The 23,323-nt window shown below is 55.6% G+C and overlaps 1 protein-coding gene across 1 annotated transcript in view; it reads right to left on the minus strand.

The window, feature by feature from the left end:
- Positions 1-1,253: 1,253 nt before the first annotated feature.
- Positions 1,254-23,323, minus strand: part of CACNA1S (calcium voltage-gated channel subunit alpha1 S) — a 68,265-nt gene continuing 46,195 nt past the window's right edge. Inside the window, exons 24-44 of the mRNA XM_044267574.1 lie at positions 23,081-23,227; positions 22,411-22,612; positions 21,774-21,932; positions 20,347-20,457; positions 19,542-19,625; positions 13,735-13,791; positions 12,760-12,888; positions 12,499-12,564; positions 11,834-11,925; positions 10,948-11,107; positions 9,888-10,015; positions 8,788-8,884; positions 8,356-8,458; positions 7,290-7,391; positions 6,867-6,991; positions 5,619-5,747; positions 4,568-4,818; positions 3,227-3,312; positions 2,358-2,449; positions 2,008-2,151; positions 1,254-1,883 (exon numbers count right to left, since the gene is read on the minus strand). Of these exons, the coding sequence (XP_044123509.1) occupies positions 1,632-1,883; positions 2,008-2,151; positions 2,358-2,449; positions 3,227-3,312; positions 4,568-4,818; positions 5,619-5,747; positions 6,867-6,991; positions 7,290-7,391; positions 8,356-8,458; positions 8,788-8,884; positions 9,888-10,015; positions 10,948-11,107; positions 11,834-11,925; positions 12,499-12,564; positions 12,760-12,888; positions 13,735-13,791; positions 19,542-19,625; positions 20,347-20,457; positions 21,774-21,932; positions 22,411-22,612; positions 23,081-23,227 (2,716 nt within the window). The 3' untranslated portion in view covers positions 1,254-1,631. The remainder of the gene's footprint in view (positions 1,884-2,007; positions 2,152-2,357; positions 2,450-3,226; positions 3,313-4,567; positions 4,819-5,618; positions 5,748-6,866; positions 6,992-7,289; positions 7,392-8,355; positions 8,459-8,787; positions 8,885-9,887; positions 10,016-10,947; positions 11,108-11,833; positions 11,926-12,498; positions 12,565-12,759; positions 12,889-13,734; positions 13,792-19,541; positions 19,626-20,346; positions 20,458-21,773; positions 21,933-22,410; positions 22,613-23,080; positions 23,228-23,323) is intronic.

A 23,323-nucleotide genomic window follows, 5' to 3' on the forward strand; every position in this document is an offset into this window, starting at 1 on the left:
TCTCTTAAAAAAAAAAATAAAGATCTTAAAGAAAGAAGAGGCATGAATCTTTGATTGAACATATCAGGGAAGTCACTGTGGACACAAAGACAGACAGTCTGTGGGGGCAAGCTGGGAGCCCAGACAGCACGCAGCCTTCTGGATTGAACAGGGTGGGTTTCCTTGAGATCAGCAACACCGGAGTAGCTGCAGCCTCTGGGGAAAGGACAGCAAGGCTGAGTTTGGACACGATACGCTTTGGGCACAGGTAGGACATACATGAGTTGTCAGGGAGAAGGATGTGGGACGCTCTAGGCGTATGGAATTGGGAATCGCAGCTGAAATGCGAGTTGCTGAGAGCATCCAGGGACCCTTCCCAAGTGGAAAGAAGGATCCAGAACACAGAACCCTGAGGGATCCATCCCCCACCAGAGAGGTAGGTGGGCCCGATGAGAGCTCGCAGGGAGGTGTGGGGTTGGAGCACTTGAAGGGTAGGAGGAAATTTGGGAGATCCAGGGGTATAGGCATGTCAGGAAGGAGAGAGAGGTAAGTTGTTCCTAACACTGCCTAGAAATCAAGGAAGGTAAAGGCTTGGGCCCCCTAGATTGGCAACAAGGTTGTGGGAGATACTGGTGACTGACGGGCAGCAGTCAGGCTGCATGGGGGATGAGAAATGGGAACTAGGAATGAAAATGTGGAGGAGGAGACAACCCAGGTAAGAACTCCGGTTTTCAGGAATGCACTAGACAGACAGACAGATAGACAGATAGCCCAACTGACCTCATGTAAATAACCAGAACAGCAGCAAGGACATATTGTTAAGATGGAAACATCGCAAATGTGGCCTACAGACAGAGGGAGGAGGGGTGAGGGGGAGATGGGAGACTGGCTGGGGAAGAATCCCAGGAGTTGGCTGGAGGAGATTCCAGGCTTCCACGGGGTCAGGAGGGAGGGAGGGGAGCAAAAGCCAAAGGCAGACAAGTCCATCAGCTTGGTGAGAGGAGCTGGGGGAGGGACCCTGGGGTGGCCTGTTTCTCTGAGGAGGAGGACAGCAGGCTGTTGAGGGGAGGTGTGGGGGAGGCCACTGGGCTTGAGGTGGGAGGGGAGGAGCACTGAGATGGCCTGGGACCACAGCTCTGCAGCCAGAGGCTGCCCTGCGAGGACCTGAGGCTCCAGCATCCCCAGGCCCTAGCCAGGCCCTCTGGGGACTCTGTCCTCCCAGGCCCATGCTCCCAAGCCCTTGAGCGGGGATCCTGGGAAATGGAACAGGGAAGAGGGAAGGGTGAGGAGAAGAGAAGGAAACGTTTCCAAAAAAGGAGACAAGCAGGCGCCAGGTGCCAATGTCACAGGCCTGAGACTTTAATGTCCTGCTGGGCGGAGTGGCCTTCTGCCAGCCAGACACTGGCACTGGTGGGGCTATTTGAATGACGTTGGAAGCTCCATCCAACCGTGCCTTTTGCTGGTGAGGACGGCCCGTCAGTCAATTTCTTCCTGATCTTTTTTCAGTGGTACCTGACTACCCCTACTCAGCCCATCCACTGAGATTCGGAGAGAGAGAGAGGGGTCTCTGCAGGGGGCTAACCCTTCTCTGCCCCAACCACCCCGCCCTCACCGTGGGGGATGCTAGCTCTAAGCCCATGCTGTGAGGGTCTTCACAGCCTGGGGGGGATCAGGGTCTCCTGGGAGCCCTGATGCTGATCAAGGCTGCCCAGCGAGGACCTGAGGCTCCAGTGTCCCCGGGCCCTGGCCAGGCCCTCTGGGGACTCTTGTCTTTTCAGCAGTTCTGTGGCTGCCACCTCCATGTCCTCTGCTGCCATCTGGCAGGCATCTGCCAGGGCCTGGCCGGTCGCCATGACAAAGTTAGCATCAGCCGCCAAGGTGTCCAGGCCGCCTCGAACCAGAGCCTGCAGGGAGGACAGAAGGCCGGGTGGGTTCTCCTGGGGCGCTGCCTCAGGGGTCTGCCTCTATTGGCCAGCCCAGGGCCACCCCTGAATGCTGCCCACTGCTCTGGGCCCGCCACCACCTCACCTCTTGAATCAGCTGGGCTGTCGCTGGAGTCTGGCACTGGGAACTACTGTCCTTGGTCCTACTGCTGTGGGATGCTTGCTCGGGCAGAGACCCCGGATTGTGCCTCCTCCTCTCCTCAGACAGGGGAGGCTCGGCGCTGGCACCCTGTTCCAAGTGCAAACAGCAGAGACCCCAATGGGGATGCTGGAGCCCCTGGGATCCGGTGAAACTTCAGCTCTTCCGAGGAAGCCTCAGCCAAGACCCACAGAGAGGGAAGGACCCAGGAGGCCGACCCTTTCTGTTATTAATGGGCAAATAATAGTGGCCCCCTCCTCTGTATAGAGTTTCTTCCCAGACCTCTGCCCCATTACCTGGCAAGGGGCAGGAGATGCTTGGGATCTGGGCATTTCTCTCTGGGTCAGCTGTTCTTTTAGCTTTTCCACACAGGATTTGCTGTGGGGTCCTGTGGGGCAAGACAGACCAAGGGCAAGAGAGGCTGCTGACTCCTGCCAGGGCCCCGGAGTCAGGGGAGCTCCGCTCAGCCAGGCGACCAGACCCTGAGAGCTCCCTGAGAGCCTTGGGGCTGTGGAGGGTGTCCTGTGTTGGGGGGGTGCACATGCTAAGATCCAACCAAGTCCAGGCTGGGTAGGACCCTGTGTTGTCCCCTTTCTCCTCTACTTGCCCTGGTCTCTGTCCTTGTGGGTTTGAGAAAGGGGAGGGATGAGGGCCAGAGTTTGACCAGATCTGGCCAAGATCTTCTTCGGTGTTTCCATGTGTGTTTGCATATAAAAGTGTGTGTATGCGTTTGTGTTTGTGTGTGTGTGTGTGTGTGCGCGTGCCCTGGGGAGCAGGGCGAGTGCCCTCATCTCCATCGAACTTGGGCATCCTCAAGGCTCCTGATGTCACACACAGTGGTCTAGGACCTGCTGGGAGATCGCCAGACTATCTCCTGAAGGACCCCAGGGCCAAGGGGTCAATGCAGCCAGGGGCTGTCCTTCAGAGAGGGGAGTACCGAGGGTGTGAGTTTCCTGGCCTGCCCCCTTCCCACCTCGCTCAGTTACCTACTTGGCACCCTTCTCCCCCACCCGGATGAGGAGCTGACAGCTCGTCCACCCCAGGCCCAGCTGGCTCCCATAGCGACAGGCTCCCAGCCAGATTCTCCTAGTGTAAGGAGATAGCCAGGCTCCCCAGCCCTCTCTGGCAAATTGCTCAGCTTCTAGGGCACCCAGAAAAGACTGACCCAGGACCCTTCGGGGTTGACCAAAAGCTCCTCCTCTGGCAGCAGGCGTCTCTGTCTCTTCAGGGAACTCCCTTTCATAGTGGAGGCTGAAATGGAAGCAAGGCTGCTGAATGAGAGCAGGCTGCTGGTCCTCCCGCCATCCCGCCCCTCCGTGGCCCCTCAGGGTCTGGACCCATCACTGGTGGTGTCCTGACTCTAGGGCTGGGGCTCACACCGCTCCCTGGCCGGCCAGTCCAGGCCAGCTAAGAGAAAGAAGCCAAATGCGTCCCCACCTCCTCTCCTTTGCCCAAGGGTTGCCGTTCTTCTACCCTTTCCACATTCTGTTCATCTTTTGAGGCCCAGCCCCAGCCTCACACCCTCTAGGACACTGGTTCTCAACCTCGGTGGCACACTGGATCAACTAGTAGTGGCCGTGTCCCATCCCCGGAGTCTGTGGTGAGGCCCCCGGCTCCGCCATTTTGGAAGACTGAGAGACAGTGGTGGAGCGAAGGCTGGCACATGGAGGCTGAGAAACATTGCTTAGCTCTGTTCTAGGCCTTTCCAGCCCCTGGTGATCAGGACGCCTGCATTCTCAGGGCACACAGGACACATGTCCCAAGGAGACTACAGTCTTTTCAGGTCAAGGCCCAGGTCTCATGCTTCTGTAGCCCCGGAACAGCCAGCACCATGGTGACCCAGGCAACTTTTGGGCCTGTGGGGCTCTGAATGGAAGTGGCTGTAGGCAGCCCTAGCCCCGGCGGGAGTAGCTGCTCACTGGGCATCTGCCCTCTGCTGCCCATTTCTGACGGTGTGTGACAGTCTTGCCAGGTCCCCCTACCTAGAACAGAAGCTCTGCTTGGACCTCAGCCCACAGGTGACGATTTCCGAGAAGCTCTCCCCCTCATCCTGCTGTTTTTCGTGACACTTATGTAATTGTCTGTTATATTTAGTCTGCAGCTCAGGGTGGGAGAGAGAAGACCCACTTAGCAATGACATCTCCCAGAACCTAAATCCAACAGTTTAACTTTAATTTTCTGCAACTTTTTGTAGTAACTCTCTCTCTTCCTAACCTGCTATGTTCCAGAGGTCGCAGCTCCTTAGACCTTAGACCAGAGGACAGAATGAAGGAACCACAGGGCATTTGTGCCAATGCTGCCCTCTACTGGCCAGAGGAGTCTCTGCAGTCCAGGCCCGCCTCTTGCTTTAAGGTGGAGTGGGATCCCAAAGGACACAGAGGCAAGCAAAAGACAATCTATACATTTCAGTATGTCCTCCTCCTAAAGGACCTGGAACCCACTAAATATGTCTTCCTAGCCCTACCCCAGGACCCCTACATCCAAAGCTGGCAGTTGCTGCCACTACTTTGAAAACACCTGCCTGTTGCTATGGTTGCTGTTGCCATAGGCAATGTTGGCGTTGGCATTGTTGGTATTGGCATGAGCCAGAGGGTTGGTGCGTGGATCTTGAGGGAAATCCTCCAAGAAGACAGGTGATTCCAGCTCTTCCATCTCTATCTCAGCAAACTGGAGGGGTCTCTGGTTGGCCATGACAGGGGGCAGGGAGTTGGTCCTTTCCAGGAAGTTGTCCACCTGTCCAAAGAGGCCTCCAGTCCTCTAGGGTCAAGGAGAAGAGTGTAAGGGCTGGGAGCTGTGATGGGGGATGGGAGCTGAGAGTGCATGGGGACTGCCATCCTGGAATGACGTCCTGGGAACAAGTGATGGCATTGGAAGACAAATCCTGTAAGGCCAGAGGAGGATGGGCTGGGCTGTGAGGGCAGAGAAGAGTTCACAATCTCCCTCTTCAGAGAGTTTTCAATTAAATGGGGGTAGACAGGACACAACTAAGGAACTATGTAGGAGACACAGACATCCAGATGGGGAAATACATTGTCATGGAAAGAGCACTGGATTGGGAGTCTGGAGAACTGGTTCTAGTCCCATGTCTAAAACTAACTTGCTGAAGTGATATTGGCTATCCCTTATCATCTTTTTGGGTCACAATTTCCTCAGGAATAACCCAAAAATGTTTTAACTAGGTGGTCATTAAGGACCTTTTAATTCTATAGTGTCATAAAAAATTCTAGAGGGCTAAGGATTGAGGACCAGTGTAACTGGAAACAAGTAGGCACGCCATTTGATAATGAAGGGATTTGAAGAGATGAACGTCAACTAGGGCTCTTGGGGAGGTGAGGACAGGAGTGAGGTTTGGTAGAGGAAACTAAGAGTATGTGTCATATTTGACAACTTCAGTAGGTTGGGTCCAGTAGGATTCTGAGTCCCAAGAGATGTGGGCTGTGGGTGTCTTCACCTTCCAAATTCCCCTCCTGTATGGTGGGGTTCCTGGCCCTCATCGCTATGGTATGTTGCTGCTCCCCATGCCTAGAACACATGGGGTGACCACAGTCTTCACTTACCCGGAATATCCCTTCCTCCATCGCAGCCTCCACCATGGCTCTCTCCAGCTCCTCTTCTGCCGTCAGGTCTCCTGAGATGGTACGGCGGATCTCTGGAGCAGCCTCTTCCTCAATGGTCCGCAGTCCAGCCTGGGGACAGAAGCTCAGTGACCTCTCCAGTCTAGTGAGAGAGACCAGACTGCTTCCCACGGCCTCGCTCATTTCTACCCCCAACTCCAGCCCCACCCTTTCCTGGACATTCAACATCCCAGGGCTCCAAGAGGCCCTGCTCTGACCGCTGGGATGACCCAAATCTTAATGGGTGATTTCATACCCTCCCAGGCCTCCAGGTGGAAAAATCTTTTTACTCAGTACAATCTCCTAGACAAATGATCTCTTTTGAATGAACATATCATCTGTATCATTTTTTGAGTTGATCAACGCAATGGGACGAACCAAGATTGGTATCATCTGATAGCTTGCAACGAGAACACAGCATCATTTATGTGACATTCTTGTCCAGGACCAGTGTATCTCAACCCTATCGTGAAGAAACAACACATGAACTCAAACTGAAGGATATCCTGGCAATCTTCCAAAGTGTCAAGGTCAGTCAGGAAAAGACCGGGGAACTGTTCTGGGTAGGAGAGTCTAAAGAGAGATAGAAACTAAATGCTGTGTACAATTCTGGAGTGGATCCTTTTACTATAAAGGACATCACTGGGACAACTGGTGAAATTGGCATGAGGCCTGAGGATTTGATGATCATAAAGTCTCAGTGTTAATTTCTTGATTCTAGTGGTTACATTGTGATCATGTAGGAGAATTACGGAGAATGCCCTTGCTGCATGTGAAAACGTTCTGGGTTTCAGAACATTATGTTGGGAATTACTCTCAAATGGTTCAGGAAAAAGTTGTACATGCAACTTCTAAAATTTTAAAATTGTTTTAAAGTAAAAATTGCAACTGAAATGTTTTCGAGCACGCGGCCCAAAGGCATGCACCTTTTTGAATTTGTAAATTGTGTGTCTGGTTAACACCAAAAAATAGAAATAAAAAACAGATGAGATGAAACAAAGTTTTAAATTTCTTTGCCTACCAGCGGATCATTTTAAGCACTCAAATCTCTCTTTTGAAAAAAATCCCATTTCTTTTGGTCTCATCATCCTTCCCTCTGGGCCTCCATCACTAGCCTTCAAGGACTGAAGAGGGAGCTGGAGTCTGGAGAATTGGCTCACTGGAGTCCCTGGGACTTCAGGTTGGCCTTACCTGGATCTGTATGGTGTCCTTCTTGGGCCGATACCCATAATACTCTTCCTGGCGCTTCATGAACTTCCGGAAGTGCTCCTGGATCAGAAACGTGGCGTAGAACTTCCCCACAGTCACCTCATCATCTGCAGAGGAGCCAAAAAGGGATGTCCCGAAGGTGGGTAAGAATCTGATCCAGGTTCAGAGTGGGAGCCGGGGGTAGCCAGGACCTGGCCATTCAGGACATTCCTCTCCTTGCTGACTTGGACATGGGCAATTCCCATCCTAAGTCTAGCACCGGTCCTGATGGCCACCACGGGGTCTATCCAAGGTATTTACAAAGTGTCTGGGCCATTTTCAGATTCTCACAGGGCTTCCTGGAGAAGTCCCTTGTCCCCTTTCCTCAGCTGCTTCTGGACTCTGGTCTCCCAAAGCAGCACGCACCTCCTATTGGAGGAATGACCTGGTCCAGGAGCTTCATGCTGGTTCTCTTCCAGATCTTCTTGATGATGGCCCTCAGCTCCTCGTTGGCCTGCTCAAAGTTACCTGGGGCAAGGGACAGGCAAAGGCAGTCCTAAAGTCACCCGGCCCAAGTCAACGGCACTTGACAAATCACCTAGGATTCTCCGAACACCTCAGTCAACAAATGTTGGCTGAGGTTTTGTTTGTTTGTTCGTTTGGTTGGTTGATTGGTTTTGGCAGCTATTGGGCTGAGCACTGGGCATGGTGGGAAGACATCACCATCCCCCGGGGCAGCCCAGACCTTGGGTCATGTATTTACTCCCCACAAGCCTTGGCTTCCAGTGGTCAAAGGGGCTGCCTTTGAAAGCTGTCTGACATCTCCTACTCTTTTCCCTTTTCCCTTGAAAGCCCCCAAATCCCCATGCCCTGTGGTCCCGCAGCCTTCCTGCTGCCCTAACTTCCTTTCTCCAATTCTTGACTCTTGGCCCTTTTCTCCTTGCCCTCTGAGAAAACGTTCCCTGGGGCTGTCCTAGATGCTGGCAGAGGTTCTGATGCCCTTGGGGGATGGATCTGATAGAGCTGAGCCCTAAGAGAGGGCTCAGGAATAATACTAAGCTCCCCAACCCCGACTCCTTTCCCAGCTCCCTCCATGTCTGCCTTCCTGGTGGAGTTTGGGGGGAACCTGTGGGGTTAGTGGAGCTGAGTGTGGACTGCCCACCCACTGTGACCTGAGGAGCTCCTCTGCTCCTGCCCAGAGCCAAACCTCAGGTGGCCCTCCCCTCTGTGCTAACACTGCCACTTCTCCAGCCCTGATCAAACATAGCTGTGTGGGAATAGATCTTAGTGACCTTGGCCTGTAGAGAATTTTCGAGCTCTATCTAAGCCCTGAAAGGCATGAGAATGTTGTGGTCATGGTCAGGGGTCCTCCTCCTACTTTTCCGCATGGCTCTTCGCTCCAACTTTTATCTCTGACAATCTGGCAGAATCTGCACCAGAAAACTCATCCTCTGAGAGAAGGGAGGGGGGCCGCACGCCAGAAAGCCCTCACCTTCCGTCTTGATCTTCAGTGCCGTGCGGACCAGGGCAAAGAGGGTGGCGTTGAAGGTGACCGTGCCATCGCTGTTCAAGGGCATGTTCATGCCCACCAGCCGCTGTGAGGGGAGGGCAGTGGCTGACTGCCGAGCTGGGACCAGGCCAGGCGTGGCAGGTCATTCCAGCCTGGTCTGTGGACCGGGGGAGGGGGGGATCATGAAGGCTGGGGGTGTGGGTGATTCAGGACACCCTTCACAAGGGAATGGAAAGATGAGTTGGGGGGACACTGCTGAGACCTGAGGTCCTCAGGGAGGAACTTGGGGATGCAGGAGATGACTGCTGTGAAATGACTCATCCAATCAGGCCCTCCCTCACCAGCTTCCCTGTCCCAAGGTGCCTGAGCCTCTTTCTTTCCTGGAGGCTGCCCCTCCCTAGCAGCGCTGGTTACCTTACAGGCCACCCGGTGGGGACAGAACTTCCCAAAGCCCAGAGGGGGCTGGATCCGTCTCAACAGGGTCACCACATCCAGGTGTTTGATTCTGCCCCTGCAGGAGGACACATGGACTTGTCTCCCCGAAGCCCCACCCAGAAGCTCCCTCCCTGCTCGGACAAGGGGCCAAGGGCAAGAGAGCCAGGCCACAGGGCAATGCTTCCTATTGTCCAAGGAAGTAGAAGCTGTGCTCCCTCTTTAAAGAAGAAACAATGTTTGGTTTCACTATTGCCCACCACCAGGAATGGGCTGTCCTTTGTTGGGGGGCAGATGTCCTTTTGAGAACAGAAAATACTCTCAGATGTGGGATCTCCAGGTCTGGAACCTGGACTTCATTTGTACCACGGCAGAGCTTTCCTTGGGCTCTGTTTGAGCTGACTGGGGGCTCTTGGGTTATATTAATAGATGTAGAGGGTGTGGATCACTGGAGGTGGAAGCCCGCTTCCCGAGACTTGTTGAGAGCTGGAGAGCCGTGTCACAGGTTGTTGTGGTAAGGATTAAATGAGATGATGCTTGCAGTGGTTAGCACAGGGCCTGATGCCTGGGCAACATTAATCAAATATGAGCTTATTATCTTTCTAGAAAGAATGTAAAGCAGTAGTACTTCCCAAGGGTTAACAAGCACACAAACGCCCTGAGGATGAGGCTAATAATTGAGGGTTCTGATTCAGTAAGTCGGCCTGGTAGGGGGGCAGGGAGCCAGAGCTCTGCATTTTAATGACGCTAGGATGCTGTTGGTCCTGGGACTACAATTCTGCCTAGCCAGGGCCCGCTGAGGCACTGAGTTCCTTGCTCCTGGATGTGTCCAAGCAAAAGCTGGATGACCATTTCCCGATAAAGTCAAGGGGTTTTCTGCCCTGGGAGGCCGTGGGATCCCTTCCAACCCTAAGAAACTCCAATTTTCTGATCTGGAACATCAGATAATGAAGGGAGAGGGAGGCCACTCATTCTTATAAAACTGGAGAGTGACTCCCTGTAGGGACACCAGGACGGGGTCTAGGATGGAAGGGGGGACAGCTGAGGGATGGTCCCGCCCAGAGCCTACAGATAGGACTCACTTAGCCTCTGGGTCATACTCTGCCCAAATGGCCTTGAACTCATCCAGGTGATGAGGGCCCAGAATGGACCAGTCCCGCGTGAGGTAGTCAAAGTTGTCCATGATGACAGCAACAAAGAGGTTGATGATCTGTAAGGGGAGAACAGAGGGTTCCCACCTGGAAAGGCAGGTGATAATGGGGAGAGGGGTGGGGGCTGGGGGGCATCCAGTGGGTAAGGGGGTCCTTCCTTGCAGACCTTCTGAATGACCTACCTCCCCGACACGAGCAACCTGTGTCACACCCTCGTGCTCCCGCATGGGTAGTGTCCCCTGATGGGGGTCTTTGTGCTCGTCCTTAAAAGCCCAGGTCAAGCTCCTCCGATCTCAGCCACTTGCCCCCAGCCCAAAGAGATGACCCCGTCAGTGTCCTCACCGGACCATGCCCTATTACTGCTCCTGCCTTGTCTGTGTATCGTGACCGTCCCTTTGAATGGCAAGACTTGCTCCCACATGGGTTCCTGGGTACGCAGGGAGCCCCTTCGGGGCCAGACTGGGTCTTAGCATGTTTCTACCCTCTGCACTGAGCCCAGGATGCTCATACAACAGTTTTGGACTGAATATAGGAAAGAAGAAAGAGTGAAGGAACGACAGCCCACGGACGGCGCTGGCTCTTCACCTTCCACATGAACAGACAGCAGACCTGGGATTCCAGAACAATCTGCACTGTTTCTAACCCCATAAGGCTTCCTCTGGGACCCTGTTTCCAGAGCTTCAGCCATGGGGCAACTTTCTCTTCACAGGAATAGGGAGGCCAAGTGGCTTCATTCGGGACCCCTATCTATGCAGGACAGAACCCCTTTAAGTTCTTCTTTTGATCACTAATTGCTAACCAAAAAGGGTAAAACTTTTTAGCAACCCCTCTGGACATGATAAAGCACTCAGAAAATCAAGTCCCCCCCAGGCTGAGTGGAACAAGGGGCCATCTAACCAGAGTCTCCTGTGTCTTATGTCCCTGAAGCCCACCCCCGATGGACAGAAACTGCCGGGGAAGGGGAGGGCAGGCTCGTCTCCGGGCATCTCACCAGGAAGGCACAGAGCATGTAGAAGCTGATGAAGTAGTAGTAGGCGAAGTTGGTGCCACACGTGTACTCCTCACCCGGGGCATAATCTGACTCGGGGTCGCACAACTTGCCGTAGCTGCAGGCCAACAGGATCTCCTGCCATGCCTCGCCTGTTGCACACCTGGAAGAGACGGGGTCCCGTTGGCCTGTCTGCTCGTGGGTGGCCCCTCAGGAGGCCAGCATTCTGGGGGGTGCAGGGTGTAGACAGGTGGGCAGACTGGGGCTTCCCCCTCACCCCCACATCACCAAAAGAGGCAGTTTAGACCCCTAGGTTCACCAAGTAGCTCAGTGCGAGGCGGGCCTCAGTTTCCCCTCTGTGCTGGGGCTCCACTGCTCCTTATGGGGTACTATGAGCAGGAGGTAAACTAAAGAAAAGGGGTCTCTTGGCAGCAGGGGCAAAGTCAATTCATGATTCAAGTCGCTGGTGGGGGACCGCAAGGGAGAGCGCCGTGCTGACCGTGCTGACTGAGGTGGGGCAAGGTCACAGGCCACTGAGGCCCCACCACTCCTGTGTAGGGACATCTGGCCTGTCTCCTGCTGCACTGGGATGAGGTCCCACTCGGGACCAGCTACGTCATTTTGGAGGCCCAGTGGAAAATGAGCATGTGGGGCCATTTGTTCAAAATGGATTTTTAAAATGGCGCAGGTCATGCCATGGGGAGCAGAGCTGACTTCTAAAAGGATTAAACATTTCAAGACCAGGTTAGGAGAGCCTCATCTCGTCAGAGCACAGGGCCCAGGGCCAGGAAGACCAGGTCCTGCCAAGGGGCAGAGTAGAGCAAAGCAAAGGCCAAGGGCAGGGGTGGGGAGGGGGAGGTAGGGGTACGGGGCAGCGGGAGCCTCACACCTGAAGAGCAGCAGCACAGCTTGCGGGAAGGTCTGGAAGTTGTTGTTGCGGTTTATCTGGGTCCCATCCACCATGGCGATCTTACCAAACATCTGCAAATCACAAGAGGCCCCCACCTGTGACCTAGATCGCAGCCTCCCCTCAGCCCAGGCCCTGCTGGCCTCTCCCACCTCACTACTCCCCTCCTTCACCCCTATCTCCTCCAAATCCTCTTCACCACAAGCCACAGCAGACCTGAAGCCAGATTAATCAGATTATTTTCAAGATTGGGAGAAGTTCTTCCCACGGAGCCAAAGGGAAGCGGGAGAGAGGACCACGTTTTCCCAGCACAACTTAGGGACTCCATGTGGGGAATGGGGGGGCAGGGTTCGCAGGGAGGTAGACTGAGACACCGGATTCCCTCCTCAGGTGACCCCTGCTGTCCACCCATGTGCCAAGGCTCCTCCTGGATGGCTCCCAGCCTACCAGTCCTGCAGCCACCGGGGGTAAGGTGCCCAGCGTCCTTCCTCGGTCCTGCATCTGACCCCATGGTGGCCGGGACAGAAGACGCAGGGAGGGTGGAGGGTCCAGATTCCGTGCTGATTCGGCCTCCCTCAAGGGTCCACAGATGCCCCCCCACCACGTGGCCCAGATCCCCACTTTGAGCAGGGCCCTCCTGCCCTCACCTGCATGCCGATGACCGCGTAGATGAAGAAGAGCATGACAATGAGGAGGGCCACATAGGGCAGGGCCTGGGGGTGAGGAGAGGGGTCAGGGCGCAGGGCTCCATGCACCTGCTCTGCAGCCCTGCCCCTCCCCGAGCTCTACTGCGCACCCCATGGTTACGCTGGGGCTCTACCCGGGCCACACAGATGCCCATCACAGCCTCTCCAAGTCCCCCGTGTCCACCTGGCTGGGCCCCCCTCAGGTGGGCTGGGCAAGCACACCTGGAAGGATTTGATGAAGGTCCACAGCAGAGTGCGAACTCCCTCCGCCCGGCTCAGCAGCTTGATCAGCCTCATGACTCGGAACAGGCGAAAGAAGGCGCTGGAGATACGGGCGCTCTCGTCCGGGTCCTGCGGGCCAGCAGCCCCAGAGGTCAGTCTGGAGGTGGCACCTCAGCCGAGGAAGGAGCAGGCGGGGCGGGAGGGGCAATGTGTGTGTGCTGGGGAGACATCCACAGCAGACAGGAGTTCCAGCCCCAGCTCGTGTCCCCTGCCAGACCCTAGCACCCGATCCTCCTCAGGCTTAGGGCTCTGGGCTTGGGGAGGGAGGTGGCCCCTGCAGGGCACTAAGCCCATTCTCAGGAAAGGCAGTGGGGACTCAGCCCTGGGCCCTGGGAGGCTGCACTTGGGCGCACTGCCCGTCCTCCTGGGGCCTCCTGCCTCATCACGCCTTCTCCTCAAGCTGCCACTGAGCCGAGGACTCTCTCAGTGCGTGTTTCCTAGAGCACGGCTGCTCTGTCCCCATCCACTCACCACGGCCACTTCACCACCCCACCAAGCACAAGGCTGTCCTAAGCCAGGCTAGCCTCAGACACCCGGACAACTCTGGAAGGGGAGAGCCCTGCCAGGCTTCCTGTGTCCCTAGAGACCTTGTGCCAGCGAGCTGTCACTAAGGTCCTGCGCCAGCTAGCAGTCACAGTCCTCTCTGGATGCTGCCGTCTGGATGGAGGGCGCCAGAGAGACCCCTTACCCTGTTTCCCGGGGCTCTGAGGAAAGCCACTGCAGCCATGCGCCTTCTGCTGCAGAGCCCGCGCACCCCCACCCCCACCCCTGACCCTCCAGGGCGCCTGCTCTTAGGGAAGGAAGCCCTTGGGGCCGGATCCACCCCATGCAAAGCCACAGCCAGGCCCGAGCATGCAAGCTGCGGGGCGGAGAGCTGGCGGGCGTGCTGGGCAGGCTCATGCAGCCCGGAATTACAACGTTCCCGCAGCCTCCACCCAGGCAATACAGTCCTCCGCTGGAGGCCAGGAAAGTCTGTGGAGAGAAGACACCAGGGGAAGGGCAGGGGAGGAAAGAGAAAGGAGGAGGGACACAGGGGGAGGGGGCAGGTGAGGAGAGGCATCAGAAAGGACACACAGAAGAGTTAAAGAGAGAAAAAGAGCGGCAGGGGATGAAGACCCCAAGTGGCTGCCAATCAGGGGTGGGGTGGGTGGGTGTGAGGACGAAGCTGTGGGGACAGTGAGGCAACAGGCTGGGGACAAGGGAGCAAGAAGAAGAGGGAAGACCAGACGGGGACGGGTCCCTGCCCATCTCCGGGACGTGCCTACAGCTGACAAGGGGCCCAGGTTCTTCCTGTGTGTCTGGGTTATGACATGCTGGGGACATCCCTGAGGGGACACATTGCAGTGTCAGCAGTTCACTCCGAGTGGACTTCCACCCCTGTATCTCCCCAGCTCCCTTGGGCCACCGAGGCCCTTATGGAAGTCCCACCCTCTGCGGGCAAAGGCCCTCTGTGGGGGGGTCTGAGCCGCCCACAGCAGACGTCTCTCTGCCCCTCAGCCCATGAGCACGACCAAGGCTTCCACCCCAGCGGCCAGGTTCTTAAGTTTTTCCTATTGTTCAGCATCTCCCTTAGGCCACCTTTCACGAGAAACCCTTGTCCTGGAGTCACGGGACAGGGGGGAGTCATTGTTGAGTCTTCCCATTATTTGTGGGTGAACTGGTTCCCAGTACACCAGTTTCCCCACCAGGCAACATTCCCTTTCCCTTGGGCCACTGGTTCTCAAGACTGCCGCCATATTGGATCCCATGGAGAACTGAATAGATTCCTTCCCTGGGTTCCCCACCCAGGCCAAGGAAGTCAGCTTCTAGGGGGTGGGCCTGGCTTCAGACGTTTCAGTGCATCCCAGGGGATTTTAATACGCAGCTAAGGATGACCACCAGTGTTCCAGACCTGCGCGGCCCTTATGGGAGCTTCCAGGCCCATGCAGCTCTCTGAGTTACAGTGACGATTAAATCAAGAGAGAAATTTATTTCCTCATTTGCACCAGCCACATTTCAGGTGACCAATAGACACAAGGGCCTAGCGTCAACTGTACCACATGGGGCAGAAGATTTCTATCATTGCCAAAAGTTCTAACAGACAGTGTTGCCCTGGTCCGCTCCCTGGTTTGTATGTCAGGAATAGAAATCGATATTTAAATGTAAAGCCTTGTGCTCGCTTCGGCAGCACATATACTAAATGTAAAGCCTTAACATGACTCCAAGAAAACATTCATTCTTGGTAACTCTGCTCCTAAAAATCAAATAATGACCGACACCCTCTGGGTCCTCTGCCACCGAAGAATTCTCTTGACTTATCCAGGCTTCCTCTACATAGACCCCAAACCTCCAGAAGTAATTACTTTTATTTGGGGCTGTTTATTTAGGCTCTTTAGAGTTCTCTCTTCTAACTTGGCTTTCAAACCCTGGGGCCTTTGGGGTGTTGTTCCCCAGTGGAAACTGAACATAGATGGAAATATACAACACCCACACACCCACACGTGTACACGTGCACACCGGTTTTGCCCAGGACCCAACCTGCCCTTCGTCTGCCCCCACCCTCTTGGGATCTGAGCAGACAGAATTCTGTCATTGTCTTTCAGTATATGGGGGTGAACAGGATTCCCAGGCCAAGCCCTCCCCCAGACAGTCTGTGAGGCAGCCAAGTCTCCAGAAGGTGCTGCCTGCCAGGGCTGGGCCTCAGGGAATCTCAGGCTGAGAACTCCTTCCTCACAGGCTCCAGACTTTTCCTCAGCTGCCCACCTCCGAGGTGTCTCTAGGGCCAGTCCTCTTCTCCACCTCTCCACCCCCAGCATAAAATTCAGCCCTGGGCTGGCAGAGTCTAAAGGGCTGATCGACGGGCAGCAGGAAGTTCAGGAGGAAGCCCTGCACATGAGGGAGGCCTCTGGCTTTGGGGCTAGTCCACAGCAGCCCCTGAACAGAAGCCCAGCATGACCATGGTTAGGGGGCTCAGAAGGCTCTTCTCTACGCCCCTCCCGTGATACAGCTCGGTAGGCACTCTGCCCAGAGGACAGTTGTCTCTTGATTTCAGCCTCTCTTCCCTGTCCCCTGTTCCCCTCTTCCACCCTGCAGTGACACCCCCCCCACCGCCACGCCATCCCCAGCTTTAAATCCACAGAGAGGCCAGCCTAGAGAGCTCTCAACTTTGAAGATCTCAAACATGGATCTCTCTCGCTGAAGCCTCCGGCCTGTCCCCGTGTTCTTTCTCACTCCACCCTGCATCCCCTCCCCCCACTTCTGTTGGTCCAGCTCCTGGGGCCATACACCTCTCCGCTCAGCCTGGACCCTTGTATTGTCATTTCGACAACCCCCTTGCTTGCACTGAGACACTCCACCCAACGTGCCAGCCCTCCAGACCACACCTGGGGTCCAGTCCCTTTCCCCAATCTCCCGGGGCACGGAGCAGAGCCTGACTCCAGGGTGCATCTGAGCTCACTAAGCCCACCCCAGCCCCGTCATTTTTCCTGCAGGTGGACTCATCACATCGGCTAGTCCTCAAGAGTCAGTTCCCACCCTCATGCCAAATGTCCTGTCCTCCCTCCCAGTGGAAGTTTCTGCCTACTGCCTCGGACACTCCCGTGGCTATCCACGATGAACGCCCGCTTCCCTCCTCCCCATGCCCCGGCTCCCTTGCATCCTTCACAATTCTCATGACCTCTGCTTACACTCTTCCTCTTCCTGTGGTCTGACTCGTGTCCTTGGCTGTCACCTCTGAAAATAATCCCTTCCTCAGCAGTCTCCCCTCATGCTGTGAATTTCTCCCATGCACCAGCTCCGCCTGTAGTCTCCCTTGCCCTAAACTCAGCACCCACCACTTTCCAGCCACTACCTCTACTGAACTCCTTGCAAGCTCCAGACTGTTTCCTGTACGCTTGGACATTTTTTCTCACTTTCTGGTCACTGCTCCCTGCTTATCGTTGGCTCAGGCCCACAGTCTACCCTGCTCAACAGACAACTTCCTCATCGCAAACCCAGTGGCTCTGCTGGCTCCAACTCTGCGGGATCTCAACTCCTTGGCAGCCGGCTTGTCCCACCCAAGGCTTCGACCATCACCTCTGCGCATCAGGGTCCAGCTCGTGTCGATGGAGCTGCTACTCCCCCAGATACAGAGTGACCCGCGGTTCCTCGCCTGCGTTTCCAACGACTCGCTACCCATTTCCACTTGAGCACCCGGCACCCAAGCCCACAGCCCCAGAACAGAATCATGGTGAGTGCGTCCCCCCGAGTCTTTCTTTTTGGGCGGTGCTGAGTCTCTCTGGATTCCTGAGGCCCCAAGTCACCAAATTCTGTTGCCTCTGAGCCTTTCTGTTCCTCTCCTGCTCTGAGCCCTGACTCTCATGGCTTCATGCCCATTCGCTTTCTGTCCCCTCTTGCTAACAGGGCTATACTGGGGCTTTCTTAAATCCAGCTTCTCCCGGGACTCCTGGGTGGCTCAGTTGGTTAAGCAGCTGCCTTCGGCTCAGGTCATGATCCCAGCGTCCTGGGATTGAGTCCCACATCAGGCTCCTTGCTCGGCAGGGAGCCTGCTTCTCCCTCTGCCTCTGCCTGCCTCTCTGTCTGCCGGTGCTCGCTCTCTCTCCCTCTTTCTCTGACAAATAAATAAAGAAAATCTTAAAAAAAAAAAAAATCCAGCTTCTCCCCTGGGACACTGGGTCTTAAGCCCTTTCATTTATTCACAGTCTTTGCTCCTACAGTTTGCGGAGCCTGAGGCTAGGCTGTCATCGCTCCCACTTTGAAGGAAACCCTCCATGGCTCCACCTTCTCCGCCCAGCCTCTACCCTGTTTCTCTCTGTAGTAAAACACCTGAAAGGAATTGCCCCTCCTTGCTTTCTTTGTTCTCCCTCTCTGGTCCACTGTAAGCAGGGATTCTTCCCCATAATTCCAATGAAACTGTTCCTGCCAAGGCCCCCGCTGATCTCCCCATTGCCAAAGTCAAGTCAACACTCAGCTCTCATCTTTTTCAACTGTTTTGTTCTCCTGGTGGTGTCTCAGGACACCGCTGTCTTCTGGTTCCCCTGCCTCAGGGGCCAAGCCTTCCTCAGTCAGTTCACTGGTTCCTCCTCCTCTCTCCAGTCACTAAACAGGGGAGCATTCCAGGGCTCAGCCTTCAGACCCTTTCTCTGTAGATACCTCCTCCCTTCTCAGCCGTTGCCGTCCCTCCCCCGCAACTTTAAATACCATCTTCAAATTTAGATGCTCCCCCCCCCCCGCCAAACTCGGAGCTCCATCCAGACTCATACATCCCAGCCTACTTGGTGTCTCCATCCAGGTGCCTCGTGAGCACCCTACATTACCACGTCTACCACAGAAATCTCGGTTTCTACCCCACACCAGCCCACTTTTCTAGCAGCTTCCGTATCTTGTAAACAGAAGCTCAGTTCCTTGGACAAAAATCTTTGTAGTCACCTTCAGTCTGTCTTTTCTCTCTTCCTCTAAGTCAAGGCCATGTGCAAATTCTGTCAGCTCACTCTCGCGAACAGATTAGATGTGTCTAATTCTTGCTACATCCACAGCTACGCCCCTCGCCACCATCAGCTCTCGTGATTACGGCAACCTCCTGACTGCACTCCCTCGGCCGGCCTGTGTCCCCCACAGCTTGCTCTCAACACAGCCGCTAAGGGGATCCTTTTAGAACTAAAGTCAGACCAGGTTTAAGCCCTCCAAGCAGCTCTCATCTCTCTCAGAATAAAAAGCAAGATCGTAACCATGGCCTTCCAGGGATCTAGCCCTTGGCCTTCTCTCTCTGACCTCATTTCCACCATCCTTCATTCCAACCACGAGGGCCTCCTACTATCCCTCCAACTCAGAGCCTTTGCACTCACCCGTTTTTCCGTTCCAACTCTCCCAACACCCGCATGGCTCCCTCCTTTTATTCGGGTCGTCACTCACCTGGTGTCAGGTACCCTGACACCAACCCTTCACTCCCTTCCCTTCTAAGCTTTCATCTTGCTTTATCTGTCTTTGTAATACCCACCGGGCCTACCTGCCCTGCTGGAGGATTACTGTCCGCTTGCCCCCGTGCTCCTGTTCCCTGCTGTATCCCTAGCTCGGGCGGGAGGTACTCAACGAGCATTTTGTACTAAGTAAAGAAATGACCTACTCCCTAACTGGGCTCATTTTAGTCATTCTCACCTCTCACCCCTCGCCTCCAGATCAACTTTCTAGAAGAACAGCTTTAATTCTTCTACTGCTCTCTTTAGAAACCTCCTGTGACTTCTCTGCTATGTAAAATTCAAGGCCTTCCTCACCCCCCTTCCCTTTCTTGCCGTACCCCCCACCTCCACCGGGCCTCCTCCATATGCTCACGTGATCTGCTAAACCAGACCTCAGTGCCCTGAATCTTCTATCATTTGTCTCCTTCTCCGTGTCTCTCCTACTGCAGCCTGCCTGTGTGGCTTGCTTGTCCCTCCGCCTCTAATCACGAGCTTCCCTTTCCTCAGGACCCACTTCAGTTTGCGCCACCTCCATGAAGCCTTCCCTGACCACTCCACCTTTCCCATCCACAATAGCTCTAGCCCTGGGCAGCCTGACACATGGATTATGTCTGCCTGGAATCTGAGTTATCTGTCCGCCCTGTGGGCTTGTGGCTCCTGGCATTTCCATCTTTGTAAATCCCCAGGGTGCCATGCTACACACACACACCGGGTATCCCACACATTTCCAGGGAGCAAACAAGTGCTCACACCCCACCCCGGTGATGGCTCTGTGTGCCCGATACTTACGTCGATTTCACTGAGGATGACGTCGATGATGCTGCCGATGACAATCAAGAAGTTGAACACATTCCAGGGGTCACCAAAATAGCCCTGGGAAGGACAGCATGGGAGAATCCGAGGGTGAGCTTTAGCGGGAAGGAGTTTGGGTGGCCAGCACGCGGTGGTGGCCCCCAGCCAAGGTAATGCAGAACGGCCAAGCCGGGCCAAGGCGGGGTGCCCGTGGCTCTACTTTCCACTAAGGCTCCTGTGTGACCACACAACCCACTACTCCTTCTCCCTCTGGCTCTGTATTTCTCCTCCTCCAGAGCACAACACGGTTGGAGGGGAGAGAGAGAATGCTTGAGAACTCAGAATCTGGGTTCCTGGTCCGGATGGGGGACTCTTTTTCATCTGCCCCAGATCGAAGTCCTGTCTGGGGCTCCATAGTGCAGAACTGCAGGTGGGGTAGGGGGTGGCCGGGCAGGGCTGGGCACGGTGGGAGTGGACTGGGGAACCAAAGACACAGCAAAATACTCCCCCAGCCCTGGGCTTCCTCTTCAGAAGCTTAAGGGGAGGCAGGGAACATAAGAAACCCTCAAAAAAGGGTGCTGGGAAGAGGCAGCCAACACTTATGGCCATCGCCAGTTCCAGCAGCCTGAATATCTCGCGTGCCCTGTGTCCGACGGAGGAAATGGGCCGAAGAGTGAGCAGGGTGGGAGCAGAAGTGCTGGACGAGGGGGCCCTTCAGTAGAACGAGACCGGTGTGGCGGTGCTCCATGAGAAGGTCCCCTTCCCTCCAGGCTCCACCTGCCCCCTGTATCCCCGCACTCACCCTGGCCTTGAACGCCATGAGCTTGAGGACCATCTCCAGGGTGAAGATGATGGTGAAGGCCACATTGAGGATGTCTGAGATGTGGTTCATCTCCTCCGACTGGTTGTAGTGCTATGGAGAGGCACAGGAGAGGGGGCTGGGAGGGCCCGGCTTCCCTGCCCTGCAGGGGGCATCCCAGAGCTCTGTGCTCTTCCCAGACCACCCCAGTCCTCTTCGTTGGGTTTCCTGCCCATTTTCTTTTAAATCTCAGAAGACTGGGTGCCTGTTTTGCTATCCCCTGAACTCTACCAAGTCTGATGGTGAAAGGAGGAGGTGAGGGTTCTGCTGGTCCCCCTGTGGGCTACAAGGCCAGAGCTTACTTCCAGATCAGTTACGGGATGACCGGGAGGGGAGCCCCCCAGCAGGGCTCGGGGACAAGTCCCACCTAGTCACTGGAGCACAGGACCAGGAGAGAAGATCGCTGGCTCTAGCGCTGGTATGATCAGCAGCCACAGGTGTACTGGTGGGCCACCGAGCTCACCAGGCAGACTGTATTCACACTGCCCCCCCGGCCCCCCACCCCGTGACGGTGAGATGATTGAAGCAGGAAACTTAGCCCCCTTGCTCCACCCCTGTGATCCTCCTTCAATCTATTTCCTTATAACATTTGCTGGGAATCTCTTACTCTTTTTGGAAAGCTGACGAAATCCTACTTTTCCAACAAAACCTTGCCGGGTAGTTAGTTCAGAAGGATCTGCTGGCCCCTGCCCTACCTGGTCTTGCAGGACGGCCTAAGTCTGGGCCCAGTTCAGACTCAAACTTGAGCCACTGCTCACGGCCCTCAGTAGGACCTGGGCCTGCCGGCCCCGGGACTCCTCTTCCATGTCCTCATCACCCGGCCACGCGGGGTCCTGCGGCTGCGGGTGTCTCGGGCTGCCTGGCGGTACCATTCTATTCATACAGGCCTGACGGGAGCTGAGGCTTCTTTAAAGTTTGCTAATGATGCTGCTGATTAGGAGAGTGTCTATAAAGTATGCTCAACCCCCAAGAGACACCTGTTCTGTGAATATTACAGCCATTTTTCTTGAGACTGGAGCCAAAATTCCAACCAACTCCATCAGCCACATTTGCAACAGCGGAACATAAACCGAGAAGGTGCTTTCTCCTTCCTACGCAGCCTTGTGCTTCTGCTTAGCCATCTCCTGTTGACTGACTCTGTAGCTATTTATATATGTGAATTCCTCTTAATAAACCGGTGGGTGCCCGGCAACAAGGCCTGGGCCCAGGGCACTCCTCTGTCCCCCTTCGTACCTCACTGCACCATGCCCAGTACCTGGCAGGTGCCGGGAAAAGTATGGGGCGGGGGCAGGAGCCAGGAACCCTGCCCTCCCCACCTGCCCTGCCCCGGCACCTGTCCCTCAGGCCCTTGTCTCCCAGGGGGCCCTTACCTGCATGCCCAGGCAGATGGTGTTGAGCATGATGAGGGCAAACATCAGATACTCGAAGTAGGACGAGGTGACGACATACCACACCTGATACTGGTACGGGTTCTTGGGGATATAGCACCTCAGCGGGCGGGCCTTCAGGGCGTACTGCACACACTGGCGCTGGGACACAATGCCACAGGGTGGGTGAGCGAGGAGGGCCCCCCCGCCTTGTTCTCACGTTCTCATGCATGGGCTCGAGGGCACCCTGCCTTATGGTCAGCCAGGAGCCGCTGAGGCCAGGAGCTCCTGGCGGATGGGCTCTGCAGGCCTGTTGAGGGGAAGGGGTCCAGTGGGCCCGTGGGCTCCCCCTGCACTTCCCCAGCCTATTTCAAACATGGCTCTCGTCCCAACCAGGGTTCTGAAGTGTCTCCTCTGGGCATAGTTAGGGTTCCATGAGCAGACTCCCACACCACCAACTCGTGTTGCTTCATGTTAGGGAATGGGTCAGAGACGGGGTAGAGTGCGTGGCAGCTGGGTCTGGGCATGAAATGGAAATTCTAGGGTCATCCTTAGCCCTGGGACTTTCACTGGCCAGAGCCTAGGGCTCAGGCCGGCAGAAGGCCGGCTGGGGCTCTGCTCCCCACCTCAGCCCAGGCACCTGGTTCTTGTCCAGCTCACAGTTCTTGTACTCAGTCTCTCCCTGCTCCTGGAAGGTGACAATGACGAAGCCCACAAAGATGTTCATCATAAAGAAGGCAATGAGGATGATGTAGATGATGAAGAAGATGGCCATCTCCACTCTGTTGTTGTAGATGGGGCCCGTGTCCTCCTTGTATGAGTCTATGGCCTGGTAAAGTAGCCTTGGGAAGGGCAGAGAAAAGCCTGGGCTGGACTGGGGCGATGAGGCAGAGGGTTAGGCCAGGAAGGGTGGGTTTTCTCCCACTGGCCATGGGGAGCCAAGGGAGCTTTCTGAACCATCAAGCGACAGAAAAGCAACCATGCCAGAAAATGCTGGAGCAGGTCCTGGAAAGGGCCCGTTTTTCCGTGGGATGGCTCTTCTACCCAGATCAATCACTAGGGTTCCCCATGCGGGCTGAGAAGCCCACACCTGCTGGGGGACTAGCGACACTTTGTCAGCATCCCCAGGTCAGGATATCTTCGGAGGGCCAGTCAACACACAAGTCCTTCAAACCCTCCAAGGTGGTGGGTCTGTTGAGCCCTTACCATGGGCCTGGCACAGAGCAGCGAGGGCTGCAGCAGGCCGAGATGGCTCCCCAGCCCTGCCCCCACTGTGCCCGTGTGGGACCCGGGCCCCAACTCTCACTCACTGAGGCCATCCCTCAAAGGTGGAGACTGTGAAGAGTGACATCATGGCCGAGAGCACGTTGTCAAAGTGGAAATCACTGTGTACCCACTGGCGTGGGCGCAGCTCCATCTGCGTGGGGTCCCCGTCCTTGTACACGTAGTAATAGCCTCTGTGGGGGGGAGGCTCAGTTACTCCCCTGGGCAAGGCCTGGCTTCCTCCTTCCCACCCGAATCCTCTGGGCCCTGGGCAGTGAGCACACCGGAGA

The sequence above is a fragment of the Neovison vison genome, chromosome 10, assembly GCF_020171115.1.
Source record: "Neovison vison isolate M4711 chromosome 10, ASM_NN_V1, whole genome shotgun sequence".
NCBI classification, from domain to species: domain Eukaryota; kingdom Metazoa; phylum Chordata; class Mammalia; order Carnivora; family Mustelidae; genus Neogale; species Neogale vison.